Genomic DNA, 16,142 nt, shown 5'->3' on the forward strand with positions numbered 1-16,142 from the left:
GCTCTCTAAAGCATAGACAGTGAGACAGACCTGCCCAACAGCATTCTAGGAATTTCGAGGAAGTGAAATAGGCCAAAGTGTCTCATATCATTAACCAAATACAGAATCAAATTTTTCTAGTGAGCAACAGAAATACACGAGCACATCGGCGTGTTCAGTGGCTCTTTAACACCAACACCAAGGTTCTTTTACACCACTGAGTGTTGCGTTAATTTAACTCCTGAATCAACACTAGACATGTTACACTGAAAAATCAGCACTAAGTAAAACTGGGCAATTTGCTGTTTACCATACAATACACTGCTGGTTCACTCATTCCCTTCTATTCTCCTACTAGCTGCTCAATAAAATCAGAGAAAATACTCATTTGAAAGATAGAAATCATGTCAAAGTGATCAACTATGTCCGTACTGTAAAATGTATGTAAAATGATTAAGGGAATACCAGATACATGCTCAAATATTCCCATATAGGTACATTTTAAAACATTCTCACAAGTATCTTTTTAAACTTAGAAGATTACTCAAACTCCTGATGTTATAGGATAAACACTGAGGTAAACACTAACACTAACTATTTAAAATAAATTTTAAAAGACTTTTTTTTTTAAAAGCCTATCAGATTCAGAAGGGTTCTACTGTATGTAGAACCCTTCTTGCCTTCCAAAGGATCCTTATTGCCTTCCTTCTTGAGTCACCAAAGAACCCTTTCTTCCAAGAAAACGGTTCTTAGGAGGTTAAAGGTTTTAGGTAGAACCCGTTGCCTTACAAAGAACCCTCTACTTCCAAAAAGGGTTCTTCAGATGAAAACGGTTCTCGGTAGAACCCTATCCCTCTTCAAAGAACCATTTCTGAACCCTTTTTTTCTGTGTAGGGCTGTGTACGGCTGTCTGTGTTTGTGTTTGTGTGTGTGTCCATCCTGCCCTTCCTGCTACTCAGCAGGCCAACAGACACACCTACAGGGACACAGCAGACATCAAACCAAGACAGACTGTACAGGATTGAAATAGACAGAGGGATACAGGTCCGTGTCAGACAGGGCGTGGGTAATATGTCAACATTTCTGCTGCCTGTTTAGACAGAGATGGAGGACCAGGTATTCACATATCATTATCTTACAGTTACTGTAGGTGTTCATAGTAAGATGTTGGTCTACCTAATGATAGTAGATTTTACCTGGCATCTGAAACTAGCAGCCCTCCAGTTTCCAGTTCAATTCCCCCTTGTTCCATATTTAAACTAACAATCTTCCAGCTTTTCTCTACCTGTCGCCACCTCCTGTAAGGTAGAGAATACAGTGATGAATGAATAATTTATTTTACACAGTGAGGAGCTAGAGCAGAGGAGCCTGTTTGGAATATGAGTTCATTTCAGCAGGATCTTCATCAGACACAATGCTGTGTTTGATTAGCCCAGCCATTTGCAATAAGCTCAGAATCTATGAAGGACCTGATCCAGGTCAAGAATGTGTGTTTGTGTGCGCACATGCATGCGTGTGTGTGTTAGTATGACATGGAATGGGAGCTATTGAACGCATGTCTCTAGAATGTGTACTGACTGAAAGACAAGACAGCCCATTTAACTGAGCTAATTACAGTGAAATGGAGCACATTCTCAGGATATCAGGACACGCACACACACATACAGATGCAATCAAGATATAGAAAATAATTACCCTATTATTGTCTCTTTAGTCCGAGCATAAAAGGTTGCAGTATAAAGACAACTCGGTTTGAAAAGGAAAAGGTTTCTCAGTTTGCTCTACTTCCAAACTGTCATTTGAAACATGCACATATCAAACCTGCACCAGTCAGATCCAGAGTACCACTCAGATCTCGCTCTCGCAGGTAAACAGACAAACAAGATGTTCTCTACATGGCACCACATGACCTTCATATCACAGAACTGTCACTATCACTGAGAATAGATGGAAATTGAATCCATGTAGAAAATTGCCTTTGGCTTGACAGTGACATGATCAACATCACAAGCAAACAACTGTAAAACATCAGCAGCACACCATACAGTGCAATCGCAAAGTATTCAGACCCCTTGACTTTTTCCACATTTTGTTACGTTACAGGCTTATTCTAAAATGGATTACATAAATAAAGATTCCTCATCAATCTACACACAATACCCCAAAATGACAAAGTGAAAACAGTTTTTTTTTAAATGCAAATGTATTAAAACTAAAAAACAGAAATACCATATTTACATAAGTATTCAGGCCCTTTGCTATGAGACTCTCACTACTCTGGACGGTTCTGACTTAGAATATGTGGACAACTATAAATACCTAGGTGTCTGGCTAGACTGTAAACTCTCCTTCCAGACTCATATTAAGCATCTCCATTCCAAAATTAAATCTAGAATCGGCTTCCTATTTCGCAACAAAGCCTCCTTCACTCATGCTGCCAAACATACCCTCGTAAAACTGACTATCCTACCGATCCTTGACTTCGGCGATGTCATTTACAAAATAGCCCCCAACACTCTACTCGGCAAATTGGATGCAGTCTATCACAGTTGCCATCCGTTTTGTCACCAAAGCCCCATACACTACCCACCACTGCGACCTGTATGCTCTCGTTGGCTGGTCCTCGCTACATATTCGTCGCCAAACCGACTGGCTATCTATAAGTCTTTGCTAGGTAAAGCTCTGCCTTATCTCAGCTCACTGGTCACCATAGCAGCACCCACACGTAGCACACGCTCCAGCAGGTATATTTCACTGGTCATCCCCAAATCCAACACCTCATTTGGCTGCCTTTCCTTCCAGTTCTCTGCTGCCAATGACTGGAACGAATTGCAAAAATCACTGAAGCTGGAGACATATCTCCCTCACTAACTTTAAGCATCAGCTGTCAGAGCAGCTTACCGATCGCTGCAGCTGTACACAGCCCATCTGTAAATAGCCCATCTAACTACCTACCTCATCCCCATATTTGTTTTTGTTTTTCTGCTCTTTTGCACACCAGTATATCTACTTGCACATCCGCATCTGCACATCTATCACTTCCAGTGTTAATTGCTAAATTGGAATTACTTCACCACTATGGCCTATTTATTGCCTTACCTCCTTACTTAATTTGCACACACGGGTACATCCCATGTGTAACTCTGTGTTGTTGTTTTTGGCGCACTGCTTTGCTTTATCTTGGCCAGGTCGCAGTTGTAAATGAGAACTTGTTCTCAACTAGCCTACCTGGTTAAATAAAGGTGAAATAAAAAAATTCAGGTGCATCCTGTTTCCATTAATCATCCTTGATGTTTCTACAATTTGATTGGAGTCCAGCTGTGGTAAATACAATTGATTGGACATGATTTGGAAAGGCACACACATGTCTATATACTGTAAGAGCAGAGCAAAGACCAAGCCATGAGGTCGAAGGAATTGTCCGTAGAGCTCTGAGACAGGATTGTGTCAAAGCATAGAAGGTCCCCAAGAAAACACTGGCCTCCATCATTCTTAAATGGAAGAAGTTTGGAACCACTAAGACTATTCCTAGAGATTCTCTGGTCTGATGAAACCAAGATTGAACTCTTTGGCCTGAATGTCAAAGTCAAAGTCTGGAGGAAACCTGGTACCTTCCCTACGGTGAAGCATGGTGGTGGCAGCGCTCAGGAACTCAGACTGGGACAAAGGTTCACCCTCCAACAGGACAACAACCCTAAGCACACAGCCAAGACAAGGCAGGAGTGGCCTCGGACAAGTCTCTGAATGTCCTTGAATGGCCCAGCCAGAGCCTGGACTTGAACCTGATCGAACATCTCTGGAAAGACCTGAAAATAGCTGTGCTGCGACGTTTCCCATCCAAGATAATCTGCAGAGAAGAATGGGAGAAACTCCCCAAATACAGGTGTGACAAGCCTGTAGCGTCATACCCAAGAAGTCTCGACGCTGTAATCCAAGCCAAAGGTGCTTCGACAAAGTACTGAGTAAAGGGTCTGAATTCTTATGTAAATATGATATTTTTTATTTATTTTATTTTATAAGTTGCAAAATGTTCTAAAAACCTGTTTTTGCTTTATCATTATGGGCTATTGTGTGTAGATTGATGAGGGAAACAAACTATTTCATACATTTTAAATAAGGCTATAACGTAACAACATTTGGAAGAAGTCAAGGGGTCTGAAAACTTTCCGAATGCACTGTATATTAGGGGCATTTCATTTGAACTGTTATGCAATACAAAGGGTTAAAAGACAGATAAGCAACAGGAGTGTGTGTGTGTGTGTGTGTGTGTGTGTGTGTGTGTGTGTGTGTGTGTGTGTGTGTGTGTGTGTGTGTGTGTGTGTGTGTGTGTGTGTGTGTGTGTGTGTGTGTGTGTGTGTGTGTGTGTGTGTGTGTGTGCGCGTGCGTGTGCGTGTTGAGTGAGGTTATCTGATATAGCAATGACTGAATCTTGGAGGAATCATTTTGCTCAGTCGTGTGGCTGAGTGTTCCGTGGTTCCCTAACAGCTTTTGCCAAGGAGCTTAGTTCCAATAGTGCCTGTGGAGCATTATTAAGCACTGAGCAGACAGACCAGTCCTCCTCACTCTTCTCCCCTCTTTCCCACCCCTCTATTTCCCCCCTCACCTCCCCTTTTCCCCCTTTTGCTTTTTTGAGTGACAATTCATTGAGAACACACACACACAGCCTTGATCCTCAACCCACTTTCCATCTCATCCCTTGTTCCTTTTTACTCTTCTTCCACAGTTTTATCAATCTCCTTGAGAGTGGATATATTTCCACTTGTTGAAATGTTCCACTTGATGTCCCACATATTGTACCTAAAAGGTTGTGACACAATGTCTTTCTCTTTTTGCTATAAAGTGAGATCATTTTTAGGCTTAAGCGTAGTGTTGGTTTAGTGTTAGTTTGGTTTAGTTTTGATCACTTAGTTTCACTAGTTAGTTTAACTGTGGCTATAGTTTGTCAGTCTGCTTCGTTTGGCTAGGTAAGTTGAACTATGTTTGGTCTGTTAGTCTAATTGGTTGGTTTACTGTTGGTTTGGTGTCAGTTTTTGGTATGTTGGCATGGTGTTGGTTTGGCTGTTGTGGCGTTATTATGACATCCAGTCTAAACATCCTGAGGTCTGGCATCTTAATGGCACAGAGACGTGATACACCCGGAGTCAGATTTCACCCAATTTTACACATTACAGCTCACTGGCACACACCTACTTCCATGTGGGTATGTTAGTGTATATGCAAGCCAAGGGAAGCACTCATGGGAAAGAGAGCCACATCTGTGAGTCTGGCCACAGCTGCCAGCGACGTGTGAATCCTAGCTGCATGTCACTCCCTCTCCTCCCTCATCTTCCCCATTCCACCCCTTTCCTTTCCTTCCCTCTTCTCTTCTCCCCCGACTCAGCCATCCTGTCTCTTCTCTCCACCATCTCCTCCTCTCCTCCTCCTTCTCCCCTCTCTCCTCCTTTCATCCCTCTCTCCTCACTCTTTCCTCCCTCTATCCAAACTCATGCTACTGACCCAACTACACACTAGGAGGGACTGAGCAGGAGGGGATGGAGAGATGGAAAATGGGAGGGAAGAGAAACAAACAGAATTACAGAAAGAAAAGGGAGTAGGTAGATAGATACACTCTTAGAAATAAAGGTGCTATCTAGAACTTTAAAGGGTTCTTTGGCTGTCACTATAGGGGAACCCTTTGAGGAACCCTTTTTGGTTGCAGGTAGAACCCATTTGGTTCCAGGTAGAACCCTTTTAGGTTCCATGTAGAACCCTTTCAACAGAGGGTTCGACATGGAAACCAAAAGGGTTCTACCTGGAACCAAAAAGGGTTATCATATGGAGACAGTCGAAGAACCCTTTTGGAACCCTTTATTCTAAGTGTGTTGGAGGGAGAGTAAAATCATGAACCTTAGATATAGCTTAGATCTACAGAGGACTATGATCACCTCTTTACTCTGGTTAACTACCTAATGATATTGGAGAGTTCTTCTTAGTCCAGATAACGATCGTTAGAAGTAACGGACGATTGATGAGAGTTGACTAGGCTGGCTGACAGGTCAACCTGTGGGGCTGAGTTACAGAGGACCTTCTCTTTACCTTTGACCTGTGAGCTGTTCTTGACAGGTCTGCTACTATGGACAGAGTCAACTCTGCAATGTCAATACTACCTACTACAGACAGAGTAGAGGTGACAGAGAGAGTGAAACTCTACATCGTCATCACTTCTGACCTGAGTGGACGTACCATGGCTTTCTACTTGCAGATAGTGGGAGACTGAACAAGAGAGAGAGATCAAGGTGGACAGAGATATAAATGTGACTTTGAGGGACCGGAGGGGGTCTGAGCTAAGGCGGGCTCTCTTGGATTGACACAGATAGACCGAGAGAAGGAGAAAAAGAAAAAGGGAGAGATCTACCTCTCTCTCTCTCTGGGACAGTGTGTCAAGATGCAGTTGTTGTTTTTCCATGAGGTGTGGGAGATGGAGGGATTGCAAACTGTGGGGATACTCCTGGTGGTCTGTAGCTCCGTCAAACTGATGCACTTCCTGGGGCTCATCGATTTCTCCTCAGAAGGTAAGATACGGGGGGCTGAGGGATGGATATGAGACAGGGGGCAGGGGAAGGTAAGGGACAGGCGTAGGTAGGGATAGGGGTAGGAAAATAGGCAAGGTTATGGGCTGGGGACAGAAGTAGGAGCTTCGGGTTAGGGAGAGGGTTAGGGACATGGATTAGGTTTGGGGACAGGGGTAAATTGCGATTAGGATGAGGATAAGCTCCGGGGAAAGGGAAGGGTAGGAGGCAGAGATAGGGGTAACACTAGAGTTTCGGTAAAGGATAGTCAGGCTTGGGCAGTAGCATGTTCTGGGGCAGGAGTAGGTGTAGAAGGTGGTGATTCAGGCCGGAGTAGGGATAACAGTAGGGGAAGAAGAAGGGAAAGAGAAAATACAAATATTAAAGGAGGGAAATGTTTCTGGTTGTTATTCAAGGCAGGAACGTCTATGTGCGGCAAGAAGACTAAATCCTTCAGCTGTCCGATAAATGGTGGACTTTATTGGCTATAATTCAGGTTGTTGTATGTCTAAGCAAGTTGTGTGTGTGTGTGTGTGTGTGTGTGTGTGTGTGTGTGTGTGTGTGTGTGTGTGTGTGTGTGTGTGTGTGTGTGTGTGTGTGTGTGTGTGTGTGTGTGTGTGTGTGTGTGTGTGTGTGTGTGTGTGTGTGTGTGTGTGAAGCCATGCTAATGCCACCTAACCCAAACATACGTAGTAAATTAGCATGACCTGATTTCTCCCTATCATCAGGTGTGTGTTGGTGGTCTGGGAGATGTGGGGCAGAAACAGCACTGCATGTGCGTCTACTCTCTCTGTCCTCTCCCACTCTTCTCTGTGCCTAATGAGCTGTGGACTGGGACAGTCTATAGTTTATATTAGTACTGGAAAGATGACATTTTTTGGATAGTGGGTCATGGATTGTGGCAGTTTGAGGTTAATAGTAAACATGTTTTTCCTAATCGTGGTTTGTGTATGGGTAGCCTCAAGGGAACACAAGGCAGAGTTAGCCGAAAAGACCCCCAAAGATCCCAGACATTCCTTTGACTTGAGATGATAGGGTCCATTTCATCAACTGCTTTTCCTCATTACGTAGGTAATAATGTCACCCTGTGTGTGCGTGCGTTTTGGCTAGAGACGGAGCAGTACGTGAGTGACTCAGCCCTGGTGGCCATATGGCTGTGATTACCCTGCGTGGGCCAGATCACAAACACACACACTACATCCCATCTCCCCGGGCTACTGTGTGTGTGTGTGTGTGTGTGTGTGTGTGTGTGTGTGTGTGTGTGTGTGTGTGTGTGTGTGTGTGTGTGTGTGTGTGTGTGTGTGTGTGTGTGTGTGTGTGTGTGTGTGTGTGTCAGTACCTCTAGATCTAATATCTAACCTTGAGCTACCTATTTTGGCAGCACACCTGTAGGGTGTGGAACAAGGTTAAAAAAAAGGACAAGGTAAACAGGTCAACAGCTTGTCGTTAAAACATAGTTGTTGTTATGTCAACCTGTGTTTGTGTGTATATTAGGGCACTGTGTGCGTGTGCATGTTGGGGGCTGCCGTGGGACATTCAGGTTACCAGATGACAGAGACCAATATAGAGCTATTGTGAGCAAAGTGAGACATCTGTTATCCCCCCCCCCCCCCCCCCCCCCCCTTGGCCTTCACAACTGCATACAGAGTTCCCACCTGGGTAAAGAGTTTTCATCTCCTTAGCTGTTTCAGGCTGGAGTAAATAAAAAGTTCTGGTGAAAAAAGAAGGTAATATATCATACAGATACAGTAGCAGCTGTCATGATTATACGCTGCCCCTAAAACCACTCTGGTACATCCCTCTGAGCTTTCCTTTGCTGTATTCCACTACTTTACTTGTGTAATTCAATCTCTGTAATGGAAAAACACTGTATTGACAAGCACAAATTATAAGGTACAGTACTTGCTGGCAGAATCCCATCCACACACACACACACACACTCTCTCTTTCTCTCTCTCTCTCAAGTGCACACACCACACACCCTGGGGCAGAGGGCTGACTGGAACTGTGCTACATGACCAGATGTATTATCTGAGGCCTAATGGGCTGCCTGGTCAGCCTTCAAATGACGACAACAGACTCCCAATGACCAGCACAGACCAGGAGAGAGGAAGAGACAGGGAGAAAGAGAGAGGTAAAGAGTAAGATAGATAGAGAGTACTGATATAGAGTACAGAAGTGTATTAATGTATTGGTACAGTTAGGGTTAAGGTTATACAGTACTGGTCTCTATCATGGCCTTCATCCCTCAGACTGCTGGAGTTCTACTAAAAGGTGTGAAGTTGCTGTTACCATGGAGACGCAAGAGTAAGTCCCTCTCTTCTTCTCTTTGCCTTAACCTTTAGGACACAGAGGGATGCAGTATTTTTCTACTTGGGTTGTACTTGTACTGTTTGTGTGATAAGGTGAAGGTGGTGGGGTGAGTAGTGAGTAACATGGGCTGATTTCTGGTGGATGAGTTCTGATGGATGATTTCGAGTGGATGAGTTCTGATGGATGAGTTTTGGAGTTCTGATGGATGAGTTCTGGAGATCTGATGGATGAGTTCTAGTGGATGAGTGATGCTCTGTGAGAATGTGAGGACTGGTGGGGTTTGAGTCGTTCGATTAAGGTCCCTGTGAATCTTGATCGAACAGAGAGCTCAAGGTCATTTCCAAGTAATAGGACCCATGAGCACCAACATGTGAAGTTCATAGGAGCATGTCAAATTGGGTGTCAAATTAAAACTATTTTTGAGAAAAGAAGGCATATATACATTTTTCAACCATTTTGTATCCTTAAAATTAGGAATAAAAAAAAAAGTCTTCAAATGTATTGGAAATATATCAAAACATTATAATGTTGAAGTAAAGACCCCTGCCAACTAATAGCAACACATTTTAGTTTAGGATCATTTTTCTGCCTTCTGTAAGTTTAAGAAACATTGCCTTGTGCCTTGAAATTCCGTTACCAAAATCCCACATATCTTTAAGATATTTTAGAATAATGAAAGTTCACAGAAGTAAATGTAGAACTATCAATAAGTTAGTGTTTTTACTGGTATCAATTTTGTTTATGAATTATTAAGTGATTCAAACTCAAAATGCCGTTACCAAATCGGTGACTGAATTTCTGCAATTCAATTGGCTACAATGGCAAATCATAGTATTAAAAAAACATATTTGGGTTCACAGGTTTAGGTTCACAATACTGTACTGAACTCTACTGTTCTGTGATCTACTGTGCTTTACTTTGATGTCCAAACTTGTAAAACATAGACGTCTATGATTGGTTCAGATTTGGTCCGGACCAACCAAATGTAGTCTTGTTTGGGGGCAAAGTTCATTAAAATAATAGCCAGTGTGTAGAATAATACCCAAATATGCAAAGGAGGATATGGAATATTTATACCTTTCTGTACCTATCACCATGAAGAGAATTACATTCATATCCATAATTATGCATTTCTTTGTAGTACAGATCAGGGACCCATGATGAAATTCCGTTACCGCAATTCCGTTACCGTGTGTAAACCCACTTCACTTACTGTAGTTCAATAACCAAAATAGTTTTTTTCAAAGTCAATGTGTCATGTCATAGACATAAACTGAGGGAGATTTTACTGAAAGTCTGGTACCAAACTTTGCATCTGTTCAATGTAAATTGTTAAAAAATAGTCCTTGTGCATTGAGTTGTACGGTTTGTTCAACTTTGAAATCAATGTTCTTTGTGTGTCATACATTTTAACTGACAAATCCGTTATCGTGGAATTGCCCTCAACTGGCTTACCGTGTTATGGTAGCCTAGGAATTGTCTACAAATTGTGCTGCATTAATTCCTTAATCTCTCTGAAAATATTACATAAATGTGATTCCTACCTCATAAGAACCTTTTATCTTGCTCTGTTTGCCATTGACTTCCCTCAGTTCCCTATAGTCGGTTCAGACTAAAGATGTAATTATGGCTTCATACTGAGTATTCATTATTTGTTTGTGTTTGCCAATGACTCCCCTGTAGAGGTCTGTGTATGGTGGTGTAAGCTAATAGCTGAAATGGACGCCCGTCCTAGAAAAGCCAGGTCAGCGAACCAAACCGCAAACTGCTGCCCTTACTATGGGAGACTGCCGCGCATGCTTCAATGCGTGTTGCTTATGCTGTGTGTGCGTGCATGCGTGCATGGCAGTGGGTTTGCATGTCATTTTATGTGCATGTGCAGGTCTACGTCTGTGAGATTGTGTTTCTGTGTGTGCTCTGTCTAACCTCTGCTATGGTTGGTGATTACAGGTAACACTCCCACCATCAAAAGTAAAAAGACTATAAAGCAGAGATTCCTCAAGCTGCTCCCCTGCTGCACGCCTTCCGTTGCCGCCTCAGTCAGTCAATGCAAGTGACTCTTCACTCTCTACAAACACACTGGAGCGCAAATGCGCACACACACACCCACAATATATCTGGATATACTGTATCTCAGTATCATTGGACTGTGTGTTTTGGTCTCCTGGGAAAATGATGATATTTTTGTCTGATATGGTGTGTGATGGAGTCTGATGTGCAGAGGTGAGATGGGGACAGACAGTCACCCATGCTATACCTGTTGGGATAGGAGGAGAGAAGGAGTGGGGGGTGGTTGTCTTCAGCTGACCGTGTGTGTAAGGAGGTTGGGATAGAGGAAGAGAGGGATGAGTGGAGAGAGAAATGGATGAGGAGGGAGAGATGTAATGTGAGGATCATATCATTTTGGTTGACGATCTGATGGCTTTTGTCGTTACACTGTTGTGTCGATAGGTTACCACTACTTACCACTACTTTCACTGAACGTTATCGTCAATGAGTACATCAGTTTACTATATTAACCTCTGCATAGATATTCAGGAAACAGACAGTGTGATGTTGATATTTTCTATTGATGACTTGACGACTACGTGTCTTCCTTTGTGCTCTTCAGTTTAGGAGAATTGTAATATAATGTAGATGTAACGATTACTCATCTAGCTGTATGTTCAGGTAAAGCTACAATAGTGTAATAATATTTCAAAAGTTGATCATTAACATTGACATACACTGAGTGTACAAAACATTAAGGGCACCTTCTTAATATTGAGTTGCACAGAGATGCTGACCCATGTTGACTCCAATGCTTCCCAAACTTGTGTCAAGAGGGCTGGATGTCCTTTGGGTGGTGGATCATTTTTGATACACACAGGAAGCTGTTGAGCTTGAAAAACCCAGCAGAGTTGCAGTTCTTGGCACAAACCAGTGTACCTGGCACCTACAACCATACCCCGTTTAAAGGCACTTAAATATTTTGTCTTGCTTTTCACCATCTGAATGGAACATATACACAATCCATGTCTCAATTGTCTCAAGGCTAAAAAATAATTCTTTACCTTGTCTCTTCCCTTCATCCACACTGATTTGAAGTGGATTTAACAAGTGACATCAATAAGGCATCATAGCTTTCACCTGGATTCACCTGGCCAGTCTATGTCATTGAAAGAGCAGGTGTTCCTAATGTTTTGTACACTCAGTGTACTTGGTTATGTTTTTAATTACTAGTACCAGTTCTAAGGTGTGCCAGGCAGGCACCTGTAGGAGTAGCCTATAGGTACGTATATATAACATACAGTACCTCTCTCTGTCCCACAGACAGCGTAGAAGACGACTTTGAGTTGTCCACTGTGTGCCATCGACCAGAGGGTCTGGACAAACTACAGGAGCAGACCAAGTTCACCAAGAAGGAACTAAAGGTTCTCTACAGGGGCTTCAAGAATGTGAGTCTGGGGATGTGGGAGAGGGTATGGGGATGGAGTTATGGGATGTTAGAAGCCTGCGGCTGAGGATGGGGGTTGGGAAAGGGGAGGAAACTACAAGTTTTCTACAGGGGTTTCACAAGCTTTTCTCTAAGCAAAGCTGTTTTGATATATACAGTTGAAGTCGGACGTTTACATACACCTTAGCCAAATACATTTCAACTCAGTTTTTCACAATCCCTGACATTTAATCCTAGTAAAAATTCCCTGTTTTAGGTCAGTTAGGATCACCACTTAATTTTAAGAATGTGAAATGTCAAAATAATAGTACAGAATTATTTATTTCAGCTTTTATTTCTTTCATCACATTCCCAGTGGGTCAGAAGTTTACATACACTCAATTAGTATTTGGTTATGCTTCAATATATCCACATACTTTTCCTGCCTCATGATGCCATCTATGTCGTGAAGTGCACCAGTCCCTCCTGCAGCAAAGCACCGCCACAGCCGTGCTTAACGGTTGGGATGGTGTTCTTCGGCTTGCAAGCCCCCCTTTTTCCTCCAAGCATAACAATGGTCATTATGGCCAAACAGTTCTGTTTTTGTTTCATCAGACCAGAGGACATTTCTCCAAAAAGTACGTCCTTTGTCCCCATGTGCAGTTGCAAACCGTAGTCTGGCTTTTTTATGGCGGTTTTGGAGCAGTGGCTTCTTCCTTGCTGAGCGACCTTTCAGGGTATGTCGATATAGGACTCATTTTACTGTGGATATAAATACTTTTGTACCTGTTTCCTCCAGCATCTTCACAAGGTACTTTGCTGTTGTTCTGGTATTGATTTGCACTTTTCGCACCAAAGTACGTTCATCTCTAGGAGACAGAATGCGTCTCCTTCCTGAGCAGTATGACGGCTGCGTGGTCCCATTGTGTTTATACTTGCATACTATTGTTTGTACAGATGAAAGTGGTACCTTCAGGTGTTTGTAAATTGCTCCAAAGGAGCAAGGATGAACCAGACTTGTGGAGGTCTGCAATTTTTTTCTGAGGTCTTGGATGATTTCTTTTGATTTTCTCATGATGTCAAGCAAAGAGGCACTGAGTTTGAAGGTAGGCCTTGAAATACATCCACAGGTACACCTCCAATTGACTCAAATGATGTCAATTAGCCTATCAGAAGCTTCTAAAGGCATGACATCGTTTTCTGGAATTTTCCAAGCTGTTTAAAAGCACAGTCAACTTAGTGTATGTAAACTTCTGACCCACTGGAATTGTGATACAGTGAATTTAAGTGAAATAATCTGTCCGTAAACAATTGTTGGAAAAATTACTTGTGTCTTGCACAAAGTAGATGTCCTAACCGACTTGCCAAAACTATAGCTTGTTAACAAGAAATGTGTGGAGTGGTTGAAAAACGAGTTTTAATGATTCCAACCTAAGTTTATGTAAACATCCGACTTCAACTGTAATAGTAGAAGTATATAGATGGTAGCAGACTTGCAAATGGACTCTGATCCTGTTCTTTTCTGTGTTGTTGTTTGTAGGAGTGTCCAAGTGGAGTGGTGAATGAGGAAACCTTTAAAACCATCTACTCTAAATTCTTCCCCCAGGGTGGTGAGTTAATGACCCTTAAACCTTTGACCCCTGATTTTTAACATAGTATTTCAAAGATCTGATACTCCCCAAAGTAACTGACAAATTGAACAAGGATAGCAACATTTAACAACAATGACATGTGAATTTATGTGATGTCCCATTGAATATATTTTTTTAACATTATGTCAGTGCTACTTACAGTAGGACACTTACACGGCTGTGTTTAAAATTATATTTAGGTTGAATTTTTATTCAACTGCTTGTCACAGGTGGATAGCGCCTTGTTTGAAGTGACATTTATGTACTCACAACTTGTTTGATCAAGTTACAGTAGGAAAGGGTCTTTGGGTCTTGTTCTCAATATATTCATCCACTTGTTTGAGGATTTTTTTTGTATGAAGTATTCCCAGATATATTTTCTATGACACATTTTGTACATCTCTGTCCTTTCAGATTCGGGTGCGTATGCACATTTCTTGTTTGAGGCCTTTGACACTAACAAGAATGGATCAGTTAGTTTCGAGGTAAGACTATTTTTACTATTGTCTACTTCCTAAGGGAGTGAGAAAAAACTCTCATTCTGTAAATATGCAGCTGTAACAGAATACATGCCTTTTCTCTCCTTTTCAACACACACACACATACACACACACACACACACACACAACCTAAGGGTCGCAACATTGTTGATGAACACACTGGTGAGCATATAATGTATTGCAGTGAGCCACATAATCTTCTTTGCTGATGCTATAGCCCCAGGCAACTCGTATTGTGATATCACAACACAATATATGCCCTTCCTCTCACTCAATGTCAATACACAGCTCTAAACAGCTTGTAGGGATGGTTATTAACTTGTAGTGGTGGAAAAAAGGTAAATGTTGAATGCTGGTGGGTATGACAGGTGGCGAGGAATTTTTTCTGTCTTTTCACAGGACTTTGTGTTCGGTCTGTCTATCATTCTGAGAGGAACGATAAATGACCGGCTAAACTGGGCCTTCAACCTGTACGACCTGAACAAAGACGGCTACATCACCAAAGAGGTAACACACACGGATGCACACACACACACACACACACACACACACACACACACCTCTTCTAAGTTCTGAGCTTTCTGTGTTCTAAATGTGAACGGCTACAGGAGGCGTTTGACACTAGGTCCTACTTCACAGGCCATTAAAAATCATTATTTAAAAAAAAAAAATGTAAACCTTCTTGAACATGTGAACTTTCATGTGCCTTAATTACAAATGTGTATGAGATCTATAAATATCAAGTAAAAATAGCCTAGTTTACCCAAGGAGGAAGCACTGAGCTATTCAGGGAGAAAGACAGGATACTTCCTGGCTAGTTATGATTGGCTGAGATAATTATGTCGTTGGAAATGCAGAGAGATGAGTCCTGATTGGTCTGTCATGTTACAGGCTTCTGTCTATAACAGAATGGGGGCTTCCCTGAGGGGTATCCTGTGAAGCAGGTTTGAGGAGTTAGCGAGGTAACTTTGGTTAATTCTGAGTTCAACTCGAGATAACCGGTCATACAAAAGTGGTTCACCTTTTAGCCAGGTACATTTCTATGTCAACAAATCCTTCAGAACTAACCTGGCTAACAGGCTAACTCACGGCTAACTTCACTTACCCTGAATCAAATGACTGAGCCACGAGTTGAGGACCAATGAAATCAGATTCCCTCCCTCTTGCAAAGATTGCATCATCAGCCCCTTCATTTAAGGAAGACAACTGATTTAATATTTTATTAATCAAATGTTTTTGTTTTTTTCTGTAAAATGTTCAAATATATCACATTACACATTTAGTAATGACAGAATACATTTTAAATTTCACGCAATGGACACTTGTTTGACTTGATAAATAAATAAATAAAATCATAGATAAGCACACCAAAAACGGCATTAATGATAATTTAGCTGGGTTTAAGTAGAGACTACTTTCTGGAGGACAATGCCATGCTGACTCACAAAAATGTGATTTTCCTGTGTTTTATATATATTTCCACACTATGAGGTTGGAATAATACTTTGAAATTGTGAAAATTATGATAATGCCCATTTAGTGTCAGAGCTGTTTGAAAAGACACCCTGAAAATTCAGCCTGTTTTTGCCTTCCATGATGAAATCAACATGCGGTTAATACATTTTCAGTTTTGCCCTCCCCATTAAAACAACTCCTAGAGAGTCCTAGCAAAATTCTTGCAAAGGGAATTTTCTCCAAGTTGTCTCCTAAATGGGATAACAAGTTTATCAACTTTTAAAGCAGCATAACGTTCCCA

General features: G+C 41.9%; 1 protein-coding gene across 1 annotated transcript in view; it reads left to right on the forward strand.

Moving 5' to 3' along the window:
- Window positions 1-16,142, forward strand: part of LOC120045840 (Kv channel-interacting protein 2-like) — a 39,908-nt gene that overhangs the window by 18,458 nt on the left and 5,308 nt on the right. Inside the window, exons 2-5 of the mRNA XM_038990774.1 lie at window positions 12,153-12,277; window positions 13,796-13,865; window positions 14,301-14,371; window positions 14,786-14,893. Coding sequence (XP_038846702.1) covers window positions 12,153-12,277; window positions 13,796-13,865; window positions 14,301-14,371; window positions 14,786-14,893 — 374 coding nt within the window. The remainder of the gene's footprint in view (window positions 1-12,152; window positions 12,278-13,795; window positions 13,866-14,300; window positions 14,372-14,785; window positions 14,894-16,142) is intronic.

The sequence above is a fragment of the Salvelinus namaycush genome, chromosome 4 (genome assembly GCF_016432855.1).
Source record: "Salvelinus namaycush isolate Seneca chromosome 4, SaNama_1.0, whole genome shotgun sequence".
Taxonomy (NCBI): domain Eukaryota; kingdom Metazoa; phylum Chordata; class Actinopteri; order Salmoniformes; family Salmonidae; genus Salvelinus; species Salvelinus namaycush.